Source organism: Ceratotherium simum, chromosome 4 (assembly GCF_057802395.1).
Source record: "Ceratotherium simum simum isolate JZ-2026a chromosome 4, ASM5780239v1, whole genome shotgun sequence".
NCBI classification, from domain to species: Eukaryota; Metazoa; Chordata; class Mammalia; order Perissodactyla; family Rhinocerotidae; genus Ceratotherium; species Ceratotherium simum.
Window position 1 is genome coordinate 30,338,236 of NC_141903.1, and position 17,011 is coordinate 30,355,246.

Sequence of the window (17,011 nt, forward strand, 5' to 3'; positions counted from 1 at the left end):
TGAACAGGGAAACACGCTTTGAGAAACAGCAATGTTGGCAGAAAATGGAAGTGTCTGGAACAAAAAAATAAGATAAAACTGGCAGAATTACAAGCTGCTGCACGGGCTGGTAATTAGATAGTGAGTTTATCTTCTGAGAGAAAGATATTTTTCCTCTCTTTTCCGTAGAGAAGCCGAAAGAAGTCAAAGACACTGAGAGCATGAAATTGTTAGTCTGCCATAAAAACCATCTTTGATGCACTGGGTCTAAAATATATATATTAATTCCCCAGGAAATTTTTATGGGTTGTGTGTTGTTCTTGTAGCTGGCAATAGGGGATAAGTCTTTCATTCATATATATCTATATAAAATTCTTTTTAATCCAGAACATCTTTATGAACTGGAACTTTTTGCTGCCTATTGTGAAAATTAATGCTGGATTTCTTTTATCCACCCTAGATTTAGACTCTGCTCTAGAAGCGTTTCCTTAGGAGCTGAGTTTCTCAGCCTCAGAACTGTTGACATTTTGGGCTGAATAATTCTTTGTTGCTGGGAGCTATCTTGTACTTTGTAGGGCATTTAGCATCATCCTTGTCCTCTACCCACTAGATGCCAGTAGCACACCCCCAGCTGTGACAACGAAAAATATCTCCAGACATTGTCAAATAGCAAAATTCCCCCCAGTTAGGAATCACTGCTTTAAAAGATGCTTATGGCCCTGCTTTGGGGAGGTAAGTTCTCACTCCTCCAAAAACAATTTACCTAATTCTCCAATCTAAATTAGAGCCCCTATTTTTTTAAATGAAGCAATATTTTTTCCTCTCTTGCAACAATATACATCTCTTTATAGCATCAGCGACAGTTTGTAACAATATATCTACCTTGAGACATTAATGTCTTTCTTCCCTATTAGACTTTAAGTGCCACAACTAATTTGTTTTGTTCACTGTGTACAAGTCCCACCTAGAGCAGTGATTGGCACTTAATAAATGTTTGTCAAATGAAAGAATATAATTCTAAGATATTTAAGAACGTGAGGCGTAAAGCCTGACTTGGTCCAAAGGGGTTTTTCCTCTCAGGCTTATTTCAATCTAAATGACAAAGCCAGTGAAAGAAGAAATCAGGGACATATTGAGGCTGTTGAAGAGTGTGATCAGGGAGACGTAAAAATTATATTATTTGGATAGGATTCCCTGGGGTTTTTGGCGGGGTGCTTTTGAGTGGCAGCTTCATTCTGGAAACAACAGCTCTGATATGTCGCTGTAAGCCGGAGCCAACCTATTGCTCCTGATTTTTGAACTCCATCCACCATCGAGGAAACAAGTTTTTTTGACCAGGGCGAGGCTTAATGCTTCATTAATTCTCTGAGAGCAAATGCCCCAGGACCAGGAGAGATGTGCCTATGCAAAATAAACCTCAGTACAGACAGCACGAGAGGCCTTTAAATGCTTCTTCTCGTGTTTTTAAAAAATAATGGAATTAAGATGCATATTTTTTAAAATGAAAAATGACTGGCATTCTTCCCACTGAAAATGGGAAGTGATTTAATTTGTTAGTGGTTTATTTTATTTGACAGTCTTTGTACGTACTCGATTTGCTTTGTTACACTGAATTACCCTTTAATAATGGGTACACGTAACGCCAGACTCTGCCCCCCAGGTTGGTTTGATAATTGGATGAACGACCATATTGTTCAAGGTTTTCATGACAATGTGGACAAAAGCTATTTGGAAAACTCCTAACCAGAAAAGCCTCCAGCTTTTTCTTTTTTTTTTTTTTGTCCAATGAAGTTAATTGCTACCCACTGACAATCCTTCCACGAGCCACTTTTCCTGAGATCTATAATCGTGATTGAATCCCCTGAGTGGAGGAAGGGATGCCTAAACCCCATAGCCAACAGAAAATGTCAGCAAATCTTCCCTGGGCAATCTCTCAGAACGGACCATTTTTCTATAATTGGAAGTTAATGGTAAGAATTCTAATAATAGCTACCGTAGCGGCTGGAGCAGACTGCCAAGTTCAAGGGCAGCTCTGCAGCTTGATAGCTGTGTGACCTTGAGCAAGCTTCATGACCTCCTTTGCTCCGGGATCCACACCTGTAAAGTGGGAACAATATTAGTGCCTACCTACCTCATAAGGTCATTGTGAAGATTCGTTGTGAAGATTCAGTACCATGGTATACGTAAAGTGCTTAGCACAATCCTGGCACAAAGTAAGTTCTCCATAAATGTTTCTTTGTTAGATGGTGTGTATCAGGCCCTGTGCTAAGCTCCTGAGAGCGTTGCTCTCTCTAACATTACGGAAGGGAGATTGACATGGAGAAAGGTGAAGGAGCAAACCCAAGGCCACATGGCTGGTAAATGGCCCAGCCAGGAGTCAGCCCAGGTCTGCGTGACTCCAGAAGTTCTCTTACACCACGCGACTTGGAATTTTGTGCTTGTGTACCCCCTAGAAGAATTCTGAAAAGGCATGTACCTTCCTGAGCATTTTTAAGTAGACAACTAAGCATTTCCATTGTGATGTTAAAGAATTACAGAGAATGTGATTTCAGGAGTATTTTGAACATGGGCAGTTTAAAATAAAACTGTTATATCACCTTTTTAATGCATCCAATGGAATTTAAATACCATCGTAACTGGATGCCCACCAATATCCATTAAAAGAATATATGAACAAGTTCTTTCAAAGTCAGAACTTTATATCATATTTAACAATTATATTATAGTGTTCCTTTTTCTTCTTTAAACGTGAATTTTCACTGCACTTCCCTCGAGTAAAGGTTAAAAGCTTGCTTTGATCATTTCTACAGCAAAAATAGATTTTTCCCCCTATGAATGTATGACTGAAAGAGTTTAATCTCTTGTGGATTTAATTGTCTCTACGATTATTAATAGAGTACAATTGACCAAAACAACATAAACATATAATTCTGACCAATGATGATTAAACATATAAAGTAAAATTTTGTTAGAAATTCATATTATAGTGTGCTGGGGGTGGAGGCATATGTGGGGCCTTGGTTAAAGGTGTCGTCCAGTTGTCCCTCCCAGAGGTGTCTATCCCTTGGCTAGTGCATCATAGTAAGATACAGGGTGGGTGAAGCTGTGTCTTGTATGTCTTTCTTTTGCGAAGGGGAGAAGGAGAGCCTAGGCTATGGGTGTCTCTTGAGATGATTTGATTTTAGGAAGGAAAATGTATGGAAGGTAGAGATGGAGAAATTGTTTCCTTTAAAACTATTCCAGATAGTTCTTGGGAGGTCATCACATACTCCTGTGGGAAGATGGCTGCTCTGCACCACTAAGCTGTGTTGCTTTGAAACAGGGATATTTGCAGAATGGCTCTCCCATTTTCAAGATGACTCCCTCCTCTTCCTTGACGATGAAGTCTGGGTGCTCTTTAGCTGTCGGCTTTATCCCAAACCTACAGTAATTAGAGAGTCATCAGAGATGTTTCTTGAAAGAAGCCCAGGGAAAGGCAAACTGGCAAACTTGAAGTGAGGCTGGAATCTAGAACTTCCTAGCCTCTCCGCCTGCTTTACCATTTAGTGGCTCCAGATGGGAAAGTGTAATCACCCAGATTCTCTACCATGCCTCAAACCTGTGGCCCCGGACGCCAGGGTCACTGTTTCCTTACACCAAAGAGGAGGTAGACAGCTCTCATCTGTCTCTTTTCTAGATAAGCAGCCATGGTTTTAGCTTTCCAAAAGGGCTGGTTATGAGCAAGAGGAAGGGGTAGGTGGTTGTGTATTGTCTGCCCCCCACCCCCAAGCTTCTTAAAGATACTCTGTGTGACGACTGCCCAGCACCTAGTAAATGCTCAATAAATGTTTACTGAAGGATTTATCTGGGGCCAGCGTGTGGTCATAACATTCCTGTACGTGCTTCCTAATTGATGACATGGAACCCTCCTGCCCCATGACCTTAATATATCCTGTCAGTTTCAATATAAAGTAATCTCAATTCTTTGGGGAGGGCAGTGGGGAACATCTGTTGAACACCAACAAGGAGATATGGAGCAAGCATGGATTTAAATTGATAGCAGTTTTTTTGAAAGACCCGTAATGTTGATTATGTTGATTGTACTTAACAACCAAAGATAGTCAAATGTTTGTCTGCTGAACTCAATCAGATTTGACCCAAGGTTACAGAACAGCTTACATCCATTCACATCCTTGTACAAATGGACATGTCTCTCTCTTCTTTCTCCGTGTCCATCTTCTTTCTGTTCTTTAGCATCTATGCGGCCATCTCTTCTCTCTAGAGTCTTACGTGAGTCTGTTGACTTAGTGGGGCGCTGGAGGTTGCCATGGTAAACACAGCTGCTGTTTTTTCTCTGTGAAGAGTCGGTGCAGGAAGGCACTGAGTCCTCACCTCTAGCCTTTCCCTGCTGTGCATTTTCACAGATGTCGTTTAAAGTGGGGGCCTCGGGGGCTTCCAGGATTCTGCTCAGCTTTCGTTGTGTGTCTCTGAAGGGGGGTTTGTGACCCGCCGACACCCGCTTAGGTGCTGTGGAAGATTGTGAAGAATTACCAGTGTGGTCACCAAATAAGCCCAATGAGAACAATATTTATTTTGTTAGTGAATGGGCTCTAGGAAGTGAAAGATGATCTTGTATTTCCCAAGAGGAGAGGCAGGAAAGATTATAAGAAGCCAAGGGAGGAAGACTGAAAGAGGGGTGGGGAGAGACAGAAGGAGTGGAGGGGGAAGAGAGAGACAGAGAAGGAGGGAATTTCTTAACAGGAAGGGGAGTCAGTATTGGGCAGCTACCTGCACCTCCCTGAATCTTTCTTATCCTCACAATAACTACTAACTACTGATCCTACATCTTCTACCACTATCCTTGCTTACTCACTCCCCTCTAGCCGCAAAGGCTCCTCGCTCTTCCTCCTACACTCTAAGCACACTCCAACCTCAGGGCCTTTGCACTTGCTGTTCCTTCTGCTGCGAATGCTCTTCCCCAGAGAGCCATATGGCTCCATATCGCACTTCATTCAGGTCTCTACTCACATGTCATCCCCTGAGAGAGTCCTTCCATAACCACCCCACCTCAAATGGCATGCCATCCATTCTCTTCCCCCCTACCCAACTCAGGTTTTCTTTATGTCTGATATAGAGGAGGGATTTAATAAGTATTTGTTGAGTGAATAATTAAATCCCTGACCCCCAGCCTGAGAAACACATGGAGTCACACACTTGCACACATATCCTTGGCCCTCTCCCCTCTGAGCTATTGTGCATGCTGGTCTCTCTGACTAGAGCACAGCTCCCTCTCCTCTCCGCCCCCCACTTCTGCCTGGTGGATTCCCACAAACCCTTCGCGTCCTGCCTAGTTTACTACTCCTGTCCTTTTTGAGGTCTCCCTTGACCTCCCCAGGCAGACACAGGACGCGTTGGCCAGTGCCGCCTGAGCAGTGCCTCCCGACCGCCATTACAACACGGATCCCCCGCACTGAAATGTCTATGTACTTGTCTGTCTCCCATGCGCCGAGTGTGCTCTTCTGGGGCCCACAGTACAGAGTGACTAAGGGCTTAGACTCCAGAGTCAAGGAGTGCCGGGCATGAGTGCCAGCTGTGTGACTTTACACCAATCACTTAACCTTTCTGGCCTCAGTTTCCTTATCTGTGCGACACGGATCACAATATCTACCAAGGTGAATCATAGGATATTGATGAGAATTCACTGATGAATTGCGTAAGTGTTTAAAACATTCTAAGCAGTCAGCTGGGTAAGAGGATAGCCAGTGGAGGGTATGCTATTTAAGGTGGGGTAAGCGTGGAAAGCCTCTCTCAGGGGATGATCATTGAACAGAGACCCAAACGGTGTGAGGGAGGGAGCCATGTGGCTCTCTGGGCTCCTCGCATCCCGCTAGTATTACAGCCGAGATGTACTCTGTAAGCTTTATGGCAGGTCGGACTCTGGTGCTGCTCTCTTGGGACATCATTCAGCTGACCTTCTAACATGATGCTGGTTGTCTTGCCAACCAGGCTGGGGTGCTCATCCTTTGGAATCAGCCTGAGGAGAATGAGCTGAAACTGAATCAAGGTCGGGGAGGAGTGTGAGGCACCGTGGGAGGGGAATGACTGAATGCCAGCAGCACAATCCAGAACCACCTGCACTCTCCAAGGGCCAAGGACTGGCCCCTGTTCTCATTTGCAACACGATACAGCACCAGCTTTGTCTCAGAGTTGATTCTGGCCTCATCAACCACTGCCAAGAAGGCTTAGAAGAGAGGGTTTGAACTACAAGTTAAAGGTTCTGACTTGATCCTGGATTTTGCCTGGTTCTGGTTCTGTCATTTGGCAAGAAGAGGGCTCTGGTCCTGTGGAGAGAGGCTCAGGACATGGAGTGGGGGGAGAGGGAGCTCTGGGATGAGAGGCAGAGCCCAGGCTGTGCTGGCAACCTCTATGTGAGTGACCCTGGACGAGGCACCTCGCCTCTCAGGGTCTTGATTTCCTCATCTGTAGATTTCAGAAACTGCCTGGGCCAGTTGTTTTCAAACTTTTCTTATCCACAGAAATAGTTATTTAAGCAAGATATGATTGAGAATCCAAACATATTAGCAAGAATGATGAAGGGGGTAAGGCCTGGACACCATGGCCTCCCACCACGTCCCCCCCTCAACACACACACACACACACACACACACACACACACACATATATACAATGGCCAGGAAAGAAGGTCTAAGGGCCTCTCCAAGATTCAGTGTTCCGTGATTCAATGTCCCATCCATATAGCACAGAGACCTTCCAAAGTATTAGGCTAAACCACATGAAATCAATGAAATTTGACAATTTTTTACTTACAAAGATTCTAACTGCATGTTTCAGCCTCATAGTTTCATTTGCAGCAGTGATGAAGTGTGCTCCCTCGGGTTCAGCTCCTCAGCTTGCTATCTGTGTGACACTGGACAGGACACTTCCCCTCCCTGCTCCTCCCCTGTAAAATGGGCAAACGGAGGCATCTTCCTCGTGCGGCGGGCTCCTGAGAGGGCTGAATGAAATGGTAGCATGGAAGTGGGGCAGGGGAGCTCTCACCCAGTGACTGACACACAGCACAGAAGCCCTCCTGAATGTCTTACGGAGAAAGCCCTAACCACGGCCTACAGCCAGACTGAGGGAATGATGTCCAACCCTTCTCCCTTCCTGGCCCCGAAAGGAGTATGTGGCCAGAGCAGATGGGAAAGAGTCTCAACAGGGCTTCCTAATCAGTCGTCTTGTCCAGCTTGAAGCGCCAGACCGCCTTCTTCCTCCTTGGGAGGGGCGTCCCTGGGGAGCAGACGAGCCTTGACCTGGGCACGGCAATGGTGTTGGAATAGCACGAGTGACACTCAGCCCCCTGCCTTATCTGGGCAAAGCATGAGAGGCTGCCTCCCCAGACACCTGCGTGGAGCCTTCTGCATTAAGTGGTACATCATGGAGTATGTCAGCCTGAATTAGCAGGCAGGCCCGTCACATTAAGCTGAAGCTCTGGGCTGGCAGTTCCCACTTTGTAATGCCTCTTGATCCCGGCTGTCACGTTCCCCTCCCCGTCACCACAGCCACGGGAAGCCTCTGCAGACGGTGCACAGTAGTGAGGGAGGCCCGGGGAAGAGTTTAGGAGGAGCCGCAGGCAGTCCGGGCAGATTCCGTTTCTTCTGTGGCCCTGGGGAGCCTGCTCTGAGCTCTGGGGCAGAGGCAGCAGGTAGCCCTCAAAAGCTCCGGGTAGGAGTTCCTTTATGACAAACTATAAAAGCACGACGTGTGTTTCAAAAACACATAGCATGGACGCCCTATTCAAATACCGTGAACACCTACAACACCAATTGAGTTTTCCAGAGGCAGCTTAACCGCAGGACTCTACCACGACCATTTTACTACCAATAATACTATTGATGCCATAATTCTGCTGGCAGTTCCCTCGTGTCGCTTACAGAGCATTTATCACTTCCTACCTTGTATGGTATTTGAGTGTGATACAGTGGAAAGGGCACTATCTTTGCAGTCTGGGAGGACTCTGGGATCAAACTGTGGCTATGTCTCCTATAGCTGGGCAACCCTGGGCTGGTGTCTTAGCCTCTCTGAGCCTGAGTTCTCTCTTTGTAATAGTGCTTTGTACAAGTACTTATTTCACAGAGTTGTTGAAAGAATTACCTGAGATGATGTATGAAGAATGATTGACACAGAGTGAATGCCCAGCAGACATTTGTGGGGAAAGTTCCTAAGGGGAAAGTCACTTTTTTTATCCATTACAAAGCATTAACTCAGATGCACTCTTAATTGGTGTCCATAGTGTATCACCTTCCTTTTCAAAGTTCTACCTCACTTGTCCTCTAATTTGTTCTCCACTGTACATCAAGAATGATCTAATCAAAACTTTGAACCTGATCAATTCACAATCATTGGAAATCTTTTGATTTCTTCCTGTTTCTCTTAGGGTAATAGCAACAGTCTTTCTTGGGGCTTGCCTCTTACCTACCCTGTCACTTCATCTCCCACCATGGTTCCTATCACTCTCTCTGTCTCAACTATGCTGACACGTCAATTCTTCATTCTTGCCTTGCTCACCCCCACCACAGGACCTTTGCACATGCTATTTTCTCTGACTGGAACATTCTTCCCTCCCCTCCTGGCCTAGTAAGCCCCTTCTCATCCTTCACAGTCATCCAATTCATGCTTCCTCAGCAAAACCTCTCCAGACCTCCCTGACCATGTTAAATCCCCCTTTGCACTATTTCCTCTCCTTTGGGGCACTTACTGCGTTTTAGTATGAGATGATTTCATATCAACCTCCTCCATCTAGACCAGCTATATGAAAGCAGGACCTGTGTCTGGTGTGCTCACCAGTTGAACACCGCCCCCACCCCACCCCACCCCCGCCGCCGACCTTTACAGAGCTCGGTAAATGTTGCTGAAGGAGTGAGTGGGAGGGTGAACCAGAGGGCAAATCATCTCAACAGATCCCAACCACCTTTCCTGATAATTAGGGCACAGTGGGTATTGTCACTGTTTTTGAGACAGATCCCAAATGGGGCAGGTTAACTGCCCATGGTCACATAGCCTGTCGGCTACTGGTGAATCTTTGCTCAGAACCCAGGTCTCCCAGTCCTTGCCATTCCTGAGCTTATGCTAGAGAACCACTATCCATAACTGGGCTGGAGGGCTCACGAGGACTTGCTCTCCCCTCCCTTTCCTGGTATTCAGAGGACCCCTGCCTCTTCCTACAGCCACATCTCAAGCCACCTCTGGTTTCCAGAATATCCAGCACCACTTCTGTATGGATTCTGTGATTCCTCTGAATTGTTCATTGAATTTAAAAACTCCCTCAAACGTGACCTAAACTCCCTCGAGACTGAGCTGGGAGAATTCTGTTTTGTGAAAGGTTATATTGTTGAGGTGACTGTACTTCACAAAATTTAACCTTTGCTTTCGCCTTCTTCCCCTCACCCCCTGGGTTGAAACAAATCCAGAAGTTGACGTCTTAATCAACCACCTGGTATCCAATCACTCAGGGCTCGAGAGATGACTTCCTTGAGAGGAAAAGAGCTTTTGGTCCTTCCATTTCCTTGTTTCTGTTAAAGGACCACGCCTGTGTCTTGTGTTTGGTTTGTTTTGTTTTCCGTCTGTTCTCTCTCAGGCATCAGTGTCCTCACTCACTTTCTCAGGAGCCCGTTCCCCCAGGGGTAGTCAGAAGTGCCCTTGAATTCAGAGAGGGAGTCAGATGACTGATGGGTCTTCGATCATATTTGAGGAAGAGCTTCATGTGGGGAAACTATTTAACTGCCTGATTCTCTCTGACCAGTGGGGGAGAGAACATTTACTCACATATTCTTACTCACTTATTCAACAAATAATTACTGAGTGTCCTTGATATATCAGTGAGATGACCGCATAGTTTACGGTAGAAACTAGGACAGTTTTGATATAAAAGTGGACGCTACCTGGTTGGTACACCAAGACAACAGGTGTAAACCGAGATTTTCCCAGGTGAAACAGGTTGTCGGGGGGGCCCTATATATTAATGGCTGACTTTAGGCTATTAGAATCTTGGGTGATTATATGTTTTTCCAAATGCCCTTAAGGATTGAGGACAAAGCCAGGATGGGGTCGAGAACTCCAAAGCCATGAAGGTTACATTTAGGTCAAAGTTAAACTAGACATTTCTAAAATTTCCCCACCACGTCCTTTTTAAAATAGATTTTATGTTTTAAAAAACAAACAGGGGCTGGCCTGGTGGCGTAGCGGTTAAGTGCACGGGCTCCGCTGCAGTGGCCCGGGGTTCGCAGGTTCGGATCCCAGGCACGCACTGACATACTGCTTGTCAAGCCATGCTGTGGCGGCGTCCCATATAAAGTGGAGGAAGATGGGCACAGATGTTAGCCCAGGGCCAGTCTTCCTCAGCAAAAAGAGGAGAATTGGCAACAGATGTTAGCTCAGGGCTAATCACCCTCACCAAAAAAATAAATAAATAAAATAGTCTGGAACAACAGCTCTGGAAGCTAATGACCCCACGTAGTGGTTCTAAGTTCCCCTGAGATGAGGTCACCTAGAGGGGCCTGGAAAAAAACTTAGAATCTATAAAGGATGAAATTGGCCATCAGGGCTAAGTGGTGGTGACATCTTTTGAGAAAGGAGCAAAACTAAAAGGAACAGAAGGAATAGGAACAACATGTGACTTATCGACTGGTAATACATCATCTTCTCTAACTTCGATTTGTTTCTCTTATATCCCAGGTGCCTGTCCTGAGACCCATGGACCTGATGGTGGAGGCCACCCCACGTAGAGTATTTGCCAACGCACACACGTATCACATCAACTCCATATCAGTCAACAGCGACTACGAAACCTACATGTCAGCTGATGACCTGAGGATTAACCTGTGGAACTTTGAAATAACCAATCAAAGTTTTAGTATCCTTTCCTTAGGGCCAATAACCAATTGGCTTAAATCACAAGAATTCAGGTATGAGCAGACTTGAGGGGAAATGGAATCGGAAGGAGCAACCACACTGCAACACCTAGCACTTGGGGAGTACTGTCCCCTTTTAAATCTCATTGGCAGCTATCTTTCATCCTGACAAAGGTAGGGAAGGATTCAATTACAAGTGGTGGGCCGGGACTAGCCCTGGATTGGAGCTGTGAATCTATTCCCTCATGCAGAGTCATTTATGTGTCATGAATCAAAATCAGATGTGACTTCATCAACTATAATATAAGACCCTAGAATTCAGTTACTGTTCCTTCCTCTTGTTAAAGGATTCATAAATGGCCTGTAAGGACAGCATGGACCTTAGGTACACGTGAGATGGTTTTCATTGTATCATAATAGTGAAAATAATAATGGCTGCCATTTATTGAGTTCCAAGCACTGCAATGGGAACTTTATGCATAGAATTTTGAAAGGTGCACATATCGTAATTGTACAGCTTGATGAATTTTCACAGAGAGAGCACACCTGTGTAACCAGCATCCAGGTCAAGAAACCAAACTTTATTAGCAATCCTCAAGTCCCCGTCACACTTCCCTCTATTCTTTACACACCAAGGGTATTTTTGATATAACAACCCCATAATGTAAGTATTATTATCTCCTATTTAGCTAAAATTTAGAGAAGTCAATAAAATTGCTGAATGAGTATCTGAGCCAATATTCTCACCCACTATATTGACCCTCTATTTATTGATATAAATCGGTCATTTATTCTCTACCTCTCTTGTGGTCCATCCCACCACAAACCTGACTCTTCACTTGAATTCCCAATCTCAGTGAATAGTTTCACCACCCAGGCAGCTGAGCAACTGACCTAGGAGTCCCTATTGATTCTTTTGTCTCACCAGCCTCTCCACCCCCAACCCAATCTATCCATGAGCCCTGCCAATGCTTCCTCTGAAATATATCTCAAATCAACTCATTTCTCTCCATCTCCACTCCTACCAACCTACGCCAGTATAGGCTGTTGTTCTCTCACCTGTGTGACTGCAATAATCTCCTGTCTGGTCTCCATTCTTTCTTACTCTCTTGCACGATATATATTCCCATACAATCAGAGTGGACCTCCAGAAGTAATTCAGATATCATTCCTCCCTTGCTTAAAACACTCTAGTAGCTTCCCATTGAACTTCTTAGAATAAAATCCTGGTTCTTGACTTTGGACTACAAGATTCTACATGATCCAGACCCTGCCTCCCTCTTTGAGATCCTATCATACCATCTCCCCTAGTTCGCTCTGCTTCCGCCAGCTAACCTCTTTTCTGTTCCCAGATAAACCTTGTTCTCCGTTCCATTCTTGGCACTTGCTGTTCCCTCTTTCTGGAATACTCTGTCCCCAGAGTTCACATGGCTAACTACGTGTCATCATTCAGACGTCAATCTAATGTCACCTCCTCAGAGGCACTTCCTCCCGTTAACTCCTAAATAGCTTCAATAACCCTCTGCCACTGTTATCTTTATAGCACTTATCACTATTTCAAATTGTTTTTTTATTTGTGTATTTTGGGTTTCCCTATATTTGAATGTAAATTCCGTAAGAAAAGGGACTTTGTATGGTCCATTCCTGTATCCCAGTACCTAGACCATCTGACATACAGAAAGTACCATTTTGATTGGACATGTCAAGTTGGAAATACTGGTAGGTCACCAAAGTGGAGATGTCCAGTAGACAGTTGATCATGAAATCTAACCTGGAAATTTCGCTTTAAGAGTATATTAGTTATAGTGAAGCTCTGAATGTTCTGATACAAAATAGACCCCATAATGGCTCAAACACATAAAAGAAGATTATTTTTCTTGTAAAGTCCAATATTGATGATCCCCATTAACAAGCAGCCTCCTCCAATCAGTGATTCAGAGATTCAGGCTCCTTTCATCTTGTAGCTCCCCGGTGTCACCATGCTTATCCACATCAGGATAGCAAAATGGGAAGATTATGGAGGACCACACATGGAAGACTCCTATGAGCCAGAAGCTAAAGCAGCATGCATTCCATTGGCTAGACCTCAGTCACATGGCCACCGCTAACTGCAAGGAAGAAAGTATAGCTGTGCACATATGAAAAAAAGACCTGGTGTTGGTACCCAGCTAGCTAGTCTCCACCGCAGAAGAACGCTCAGTAGTTTTCCAAGGCTTTTCAGGGAAGGCAGCTTTAAGCAGGTAGTGGCCGTGGTGGAGATACTAAGAACCGACCAGCAGGACCATGACTGGCATCTTTTGTTGATCCCCTAGCAGACGCGACATACTGTCTGAGCCTGGGAGAACCTGCCTGCACATTTTGCCTGGAAGTGCAGCTGTTAATAGAATGAGTGTGGGTGGTGGCTTCCTTTCTCCCTTTACATCTCTTCCAAGAGCCAGAAATCTGCTCAGGCTCAGCTTCTGTCATTCTGAGCTTCTGCTGTCCCCAGTCTGGGTGACATATTTTCTGCATTTTGCCTCTAGGCCTTCAAGGGAGAGGGAGGTTTCTTTAGGCGTTTTGGAAGACAGATGCCTTGGGGAGAATGCAAAGGGGAAGTATTAATAACACAATTTAGGTTATATTCTGCAGATGTGTGACAGCCTGCCAGATGCTGGCATACAAATGAGACTGTGCCATTCACCCTTACAGCAGCCATATGTAAAATAATCATTATCATCATGAGAATGATGATAACTGATATCTATATAGTTCTTTTCAACCAGACTGCCTTAAGCACTGAGCAGACTGTACAAACTGGGAGCCTTTTGCCTCTCATCACTGAAGTGCAGCCACCTCTGAGGTAGGAAACGGCCATCTTTCAAAACAGCCTCGGAGAAACACCAACCACCAGCAGGTCTTATTAAACCATATGTTGCTTAGCGCCATTTCTAGAATGCCTCTTATCCACTAAGAAGGCCGGAAGAAGCATGGTTCAGGATAGAATAATGTGGGCTTCCGAAAGCGTGGTGTGAGGACAGCTGAGGTGGTGGGCAACGTGCTTCTAAGCAGTATGTGGACTTTTTCCGTTTTCATAATTGTGTATTTACAATAACGAGTACTAGAAAATCCAATGATCGTATCAGTCCTGTGATTTTGCAGATACTGAAAAATCCATTTAAATTACAAAGTATATATAAAGAAGTAAATAGTAAGACAAGTGGTCTTGCGATATGGTTAAAAAAAAAGTGATGACTCCCGGTGCCTGACATTGGGTGTGACATTGGCATTATGGTTGAGAACATGGGCTTTGGAGTCCAACGAGCTAAAAGTTCTCACCCAGCTCTACTACTGGCTGGCTATGTGAGCTTTAACATGTTTCCTAACTTATCCAAGCCTCTATTTCATGATCTGTAGACAGGAGCTTTATCAAAGAGGATTGTGAGAATGTTTTAAGAGGAGTTTTATATATATATAAAATTTATCCATATATTTAAAATATGTACTTATATATTTTTAATTATATATATTATTATATATAAAATAAATTGTATATATAGAAAACACATCCATATATGTGCATATATATACACGTGTGTGTATACATATACATACACACACACATACATATATGCTTAGGGCAGTACCTTGCTAAGGAAATGATAAACAGGGACCAACACCATCATGATTATCATTGAAAGGACAAAGAAACTTGAAAAACTGAATGTTAGAATGGTGGATTCTGTTATGCTGAATTCATTATCTGGGTCATCTTCTCAATTCTAGCCTCCTCCTTTGGTCCTGCAGTCGGGTGCTGTTTGCGAGATGTTGCTCATTATACCCTCATTACCAGATACTCGCAGATTCCCTGAGGTCCAAGGCCTGGTGTTTAGCACCAAATCAGAGCAAAGCATTCTGAGCCTCACGGGACCTGGTCTTGAATCCTCCCTTCCATCCATAGCCAGTCTTTCCCTGTCTTGTGTAACAGGTTCTGGCGTAAAGTGGTCAAACTTTGGCCTTAATGGGTTAACTACATCAGGACAATAACAACTCATTTCTAGATTAGTGATATTCTAGGGCAAGAGGCAGCCCTAACTTTTCAGTAACAGAAAATTGTTATAAAAAGGTATTTCTTCTTTATGAATACTATGATATACCTAAGATCCTTTGAACTCTCTTCTCAAGACTAAGAATGAGTCGAGCTGGGCTTTTACCTTGTCCAATAGGGGCCCTATTAAATAGACTCATATCAAGTAAAAGTAGAGATACAGCCCTCAACAGCTGTATACTGAGCACTAGTTTGTGCCAGGCACTGCACTAAGCCGTAGGGATACAATAGTGAAAAGAAATAGATTTTCTGCTTTCAGAATGACATTCATCAAATAGTCACGCTAATGAGTATATAATTGCAAACAGAAATAAATCCTGTGAAGAAAGGGAATATGGCTTTGTTAATGCCGTTTTTAAAAACTGATGTAGACTAGGGAATAAAAGAAGCCTCTGCTGAGGAACTGATTATTCAGTTGGGATCTGAAAGAGGAAGAATATGAGCTAACTCGGCAAAGAGGCGTGGAGAGATTGGTCGAGCACGTACAGAGGTCCTGTGGCAGGAGGGAGCATGACATGTTTGGGGAAATCTAAGAAGGCCACTGTGCCTGGATCCCGGAGAGTGAGGTGGAACAAAGTATAAGCAAGGCTAGAAAGATTAGCAGAAGCCAGACCTTGCAGAAGTCCAATCTTTAGGCATGAGACAGAGGATTTCTCTGGGAGAAGCCAGCTGGACTCCAGAGGTGCTTCAGCTTTGACCTTGGTCTTAGTAGCCCTGTGCTCAGCTTCATTTGTCTACTGAGCTGAGGCCCTTTTAGAGTTGATTCTCTGATCAGGGGACCATAGAACCTCAATTCTTGGCTTCCAGCTTCTGTCACTCCTAAGTACCATGGACAGGGGCCTTTTAATCCAATGGGATTCTGCCAGGCAGGCTTTGAAGGAAGCTATGGGGCCTAGTGCAAATTTCTCTTCCTTGTTGCTTCAGTGGCTTTCTTCCTACCAGAAGATCAAATGGACATATATATCTCAGATTAGCATTTAGCGTAAAAGGAGAGCATCTCTTCCAATGCCACATCCAGCTCGTTGGCCTGTGTGTGCCAGGGCAGCCCCCTCCTTCCTGAATTAAATGCAGCCTTGGTGGGTTTTCTCAGGCCTGGTGCCTTGCTTGTGTAGATGCTGACCCTCTGTATCTGAGATCAGACCTGGGGCTTTATAAGACAGGGTATTTCTCCTTCAACAGGGCAAGCCCTTTGGGCCTCTTGTTGTCAGGGGAGAGGGCAGGAATCCAACTATGCAGACTTGTCTTGGGCTCCTTGAACGTCCTTAGAGCAGCAGTATAGGGAATGCAGACTCTGGAGTCAGGTTCACTGGATTTGAATCTAGCTTCATCTCCTGAAATCTGTGTGACTTTGACAAGTTGCTTAAAATCTCTCTGATCCTCAATTTCCTCATCAGTTAATGGAAATGATAATACCATTTCTCTTATAAGGTTTTTGTGAGGATTAAATAAAGTAATCATGTAAAGTACTTAACAGAGTGCCTAGCGCAGAGAGAAGGCACGATAGATGGTATCTGTTATTATTTGGAGCATTTCCCCCGCCCCCTGTTCTTCTTACCTTGTTGCTTGGATCCCATTCTCTCCTAAGAAAACCAGAGGCTAAATGATCCACACTATACAAGCCTGGCATCTTGGCCTATTTACCTACTATGGGTTTCTACATTTTAAAAAACCTTGCCTAAATATGGCTGCTAAGTCACAAGAATGAGTTGAAGTAAAACCCAAAAATATTTATTGAGCACTTACTATGTGCACTGGAGATGCCAAGGTGAATAAAACTCCATCCCTGATATCATGGCTCCTGTAATCTGGAGGGGTGGGCATATCAATCAGAGTTTGACCAGAGAAGCACAACCAGTAGGAGAGGTTGTGCCTGCGCACATGAGGAAAGAAAGAGATATAGAGGGAGAGAAATTGCCTTATTACAGTAAATTAGCCTTGCAGTTGTGGGGCTGGCCAAGCAAATCTAATGTCTGTAAAACAAGCAGTCAGGAATGGAAAATCCCAAGCAGGCTGGAAAACTACAGGCATGAGCTGAAGCTTGTCCACATATGGCCGTGAG

The 17,011-nt window shown here is 44.4% G+C and overlaps 1 protein-coding gene across 2 annotated transcripts in view; it reads left to right on the forward strand.

Moving 5' to 3' along the window:
* Window positions 1–17,011, forward strand: part of PPP2R2B (protein phosphatase 2 regulatory subunit Bbeta) — a 260,773-nt gene that overhangs the window by 193,421 nt on the left and 50,341 nt on the right. For both annotated transcript variants that reach the window (XM_087429601.1, XM_004420021.3), the window contains one exon: window positions 10,693–10,870. In XM_087429601.1, coding sequence (XP_087285727.1) covers window positions 10,693–10,870 — 178 coding nt within the window. The remainder of the gene's footprint in view (window positions 1–10,692; window positions 10,871–17,011) is intronic.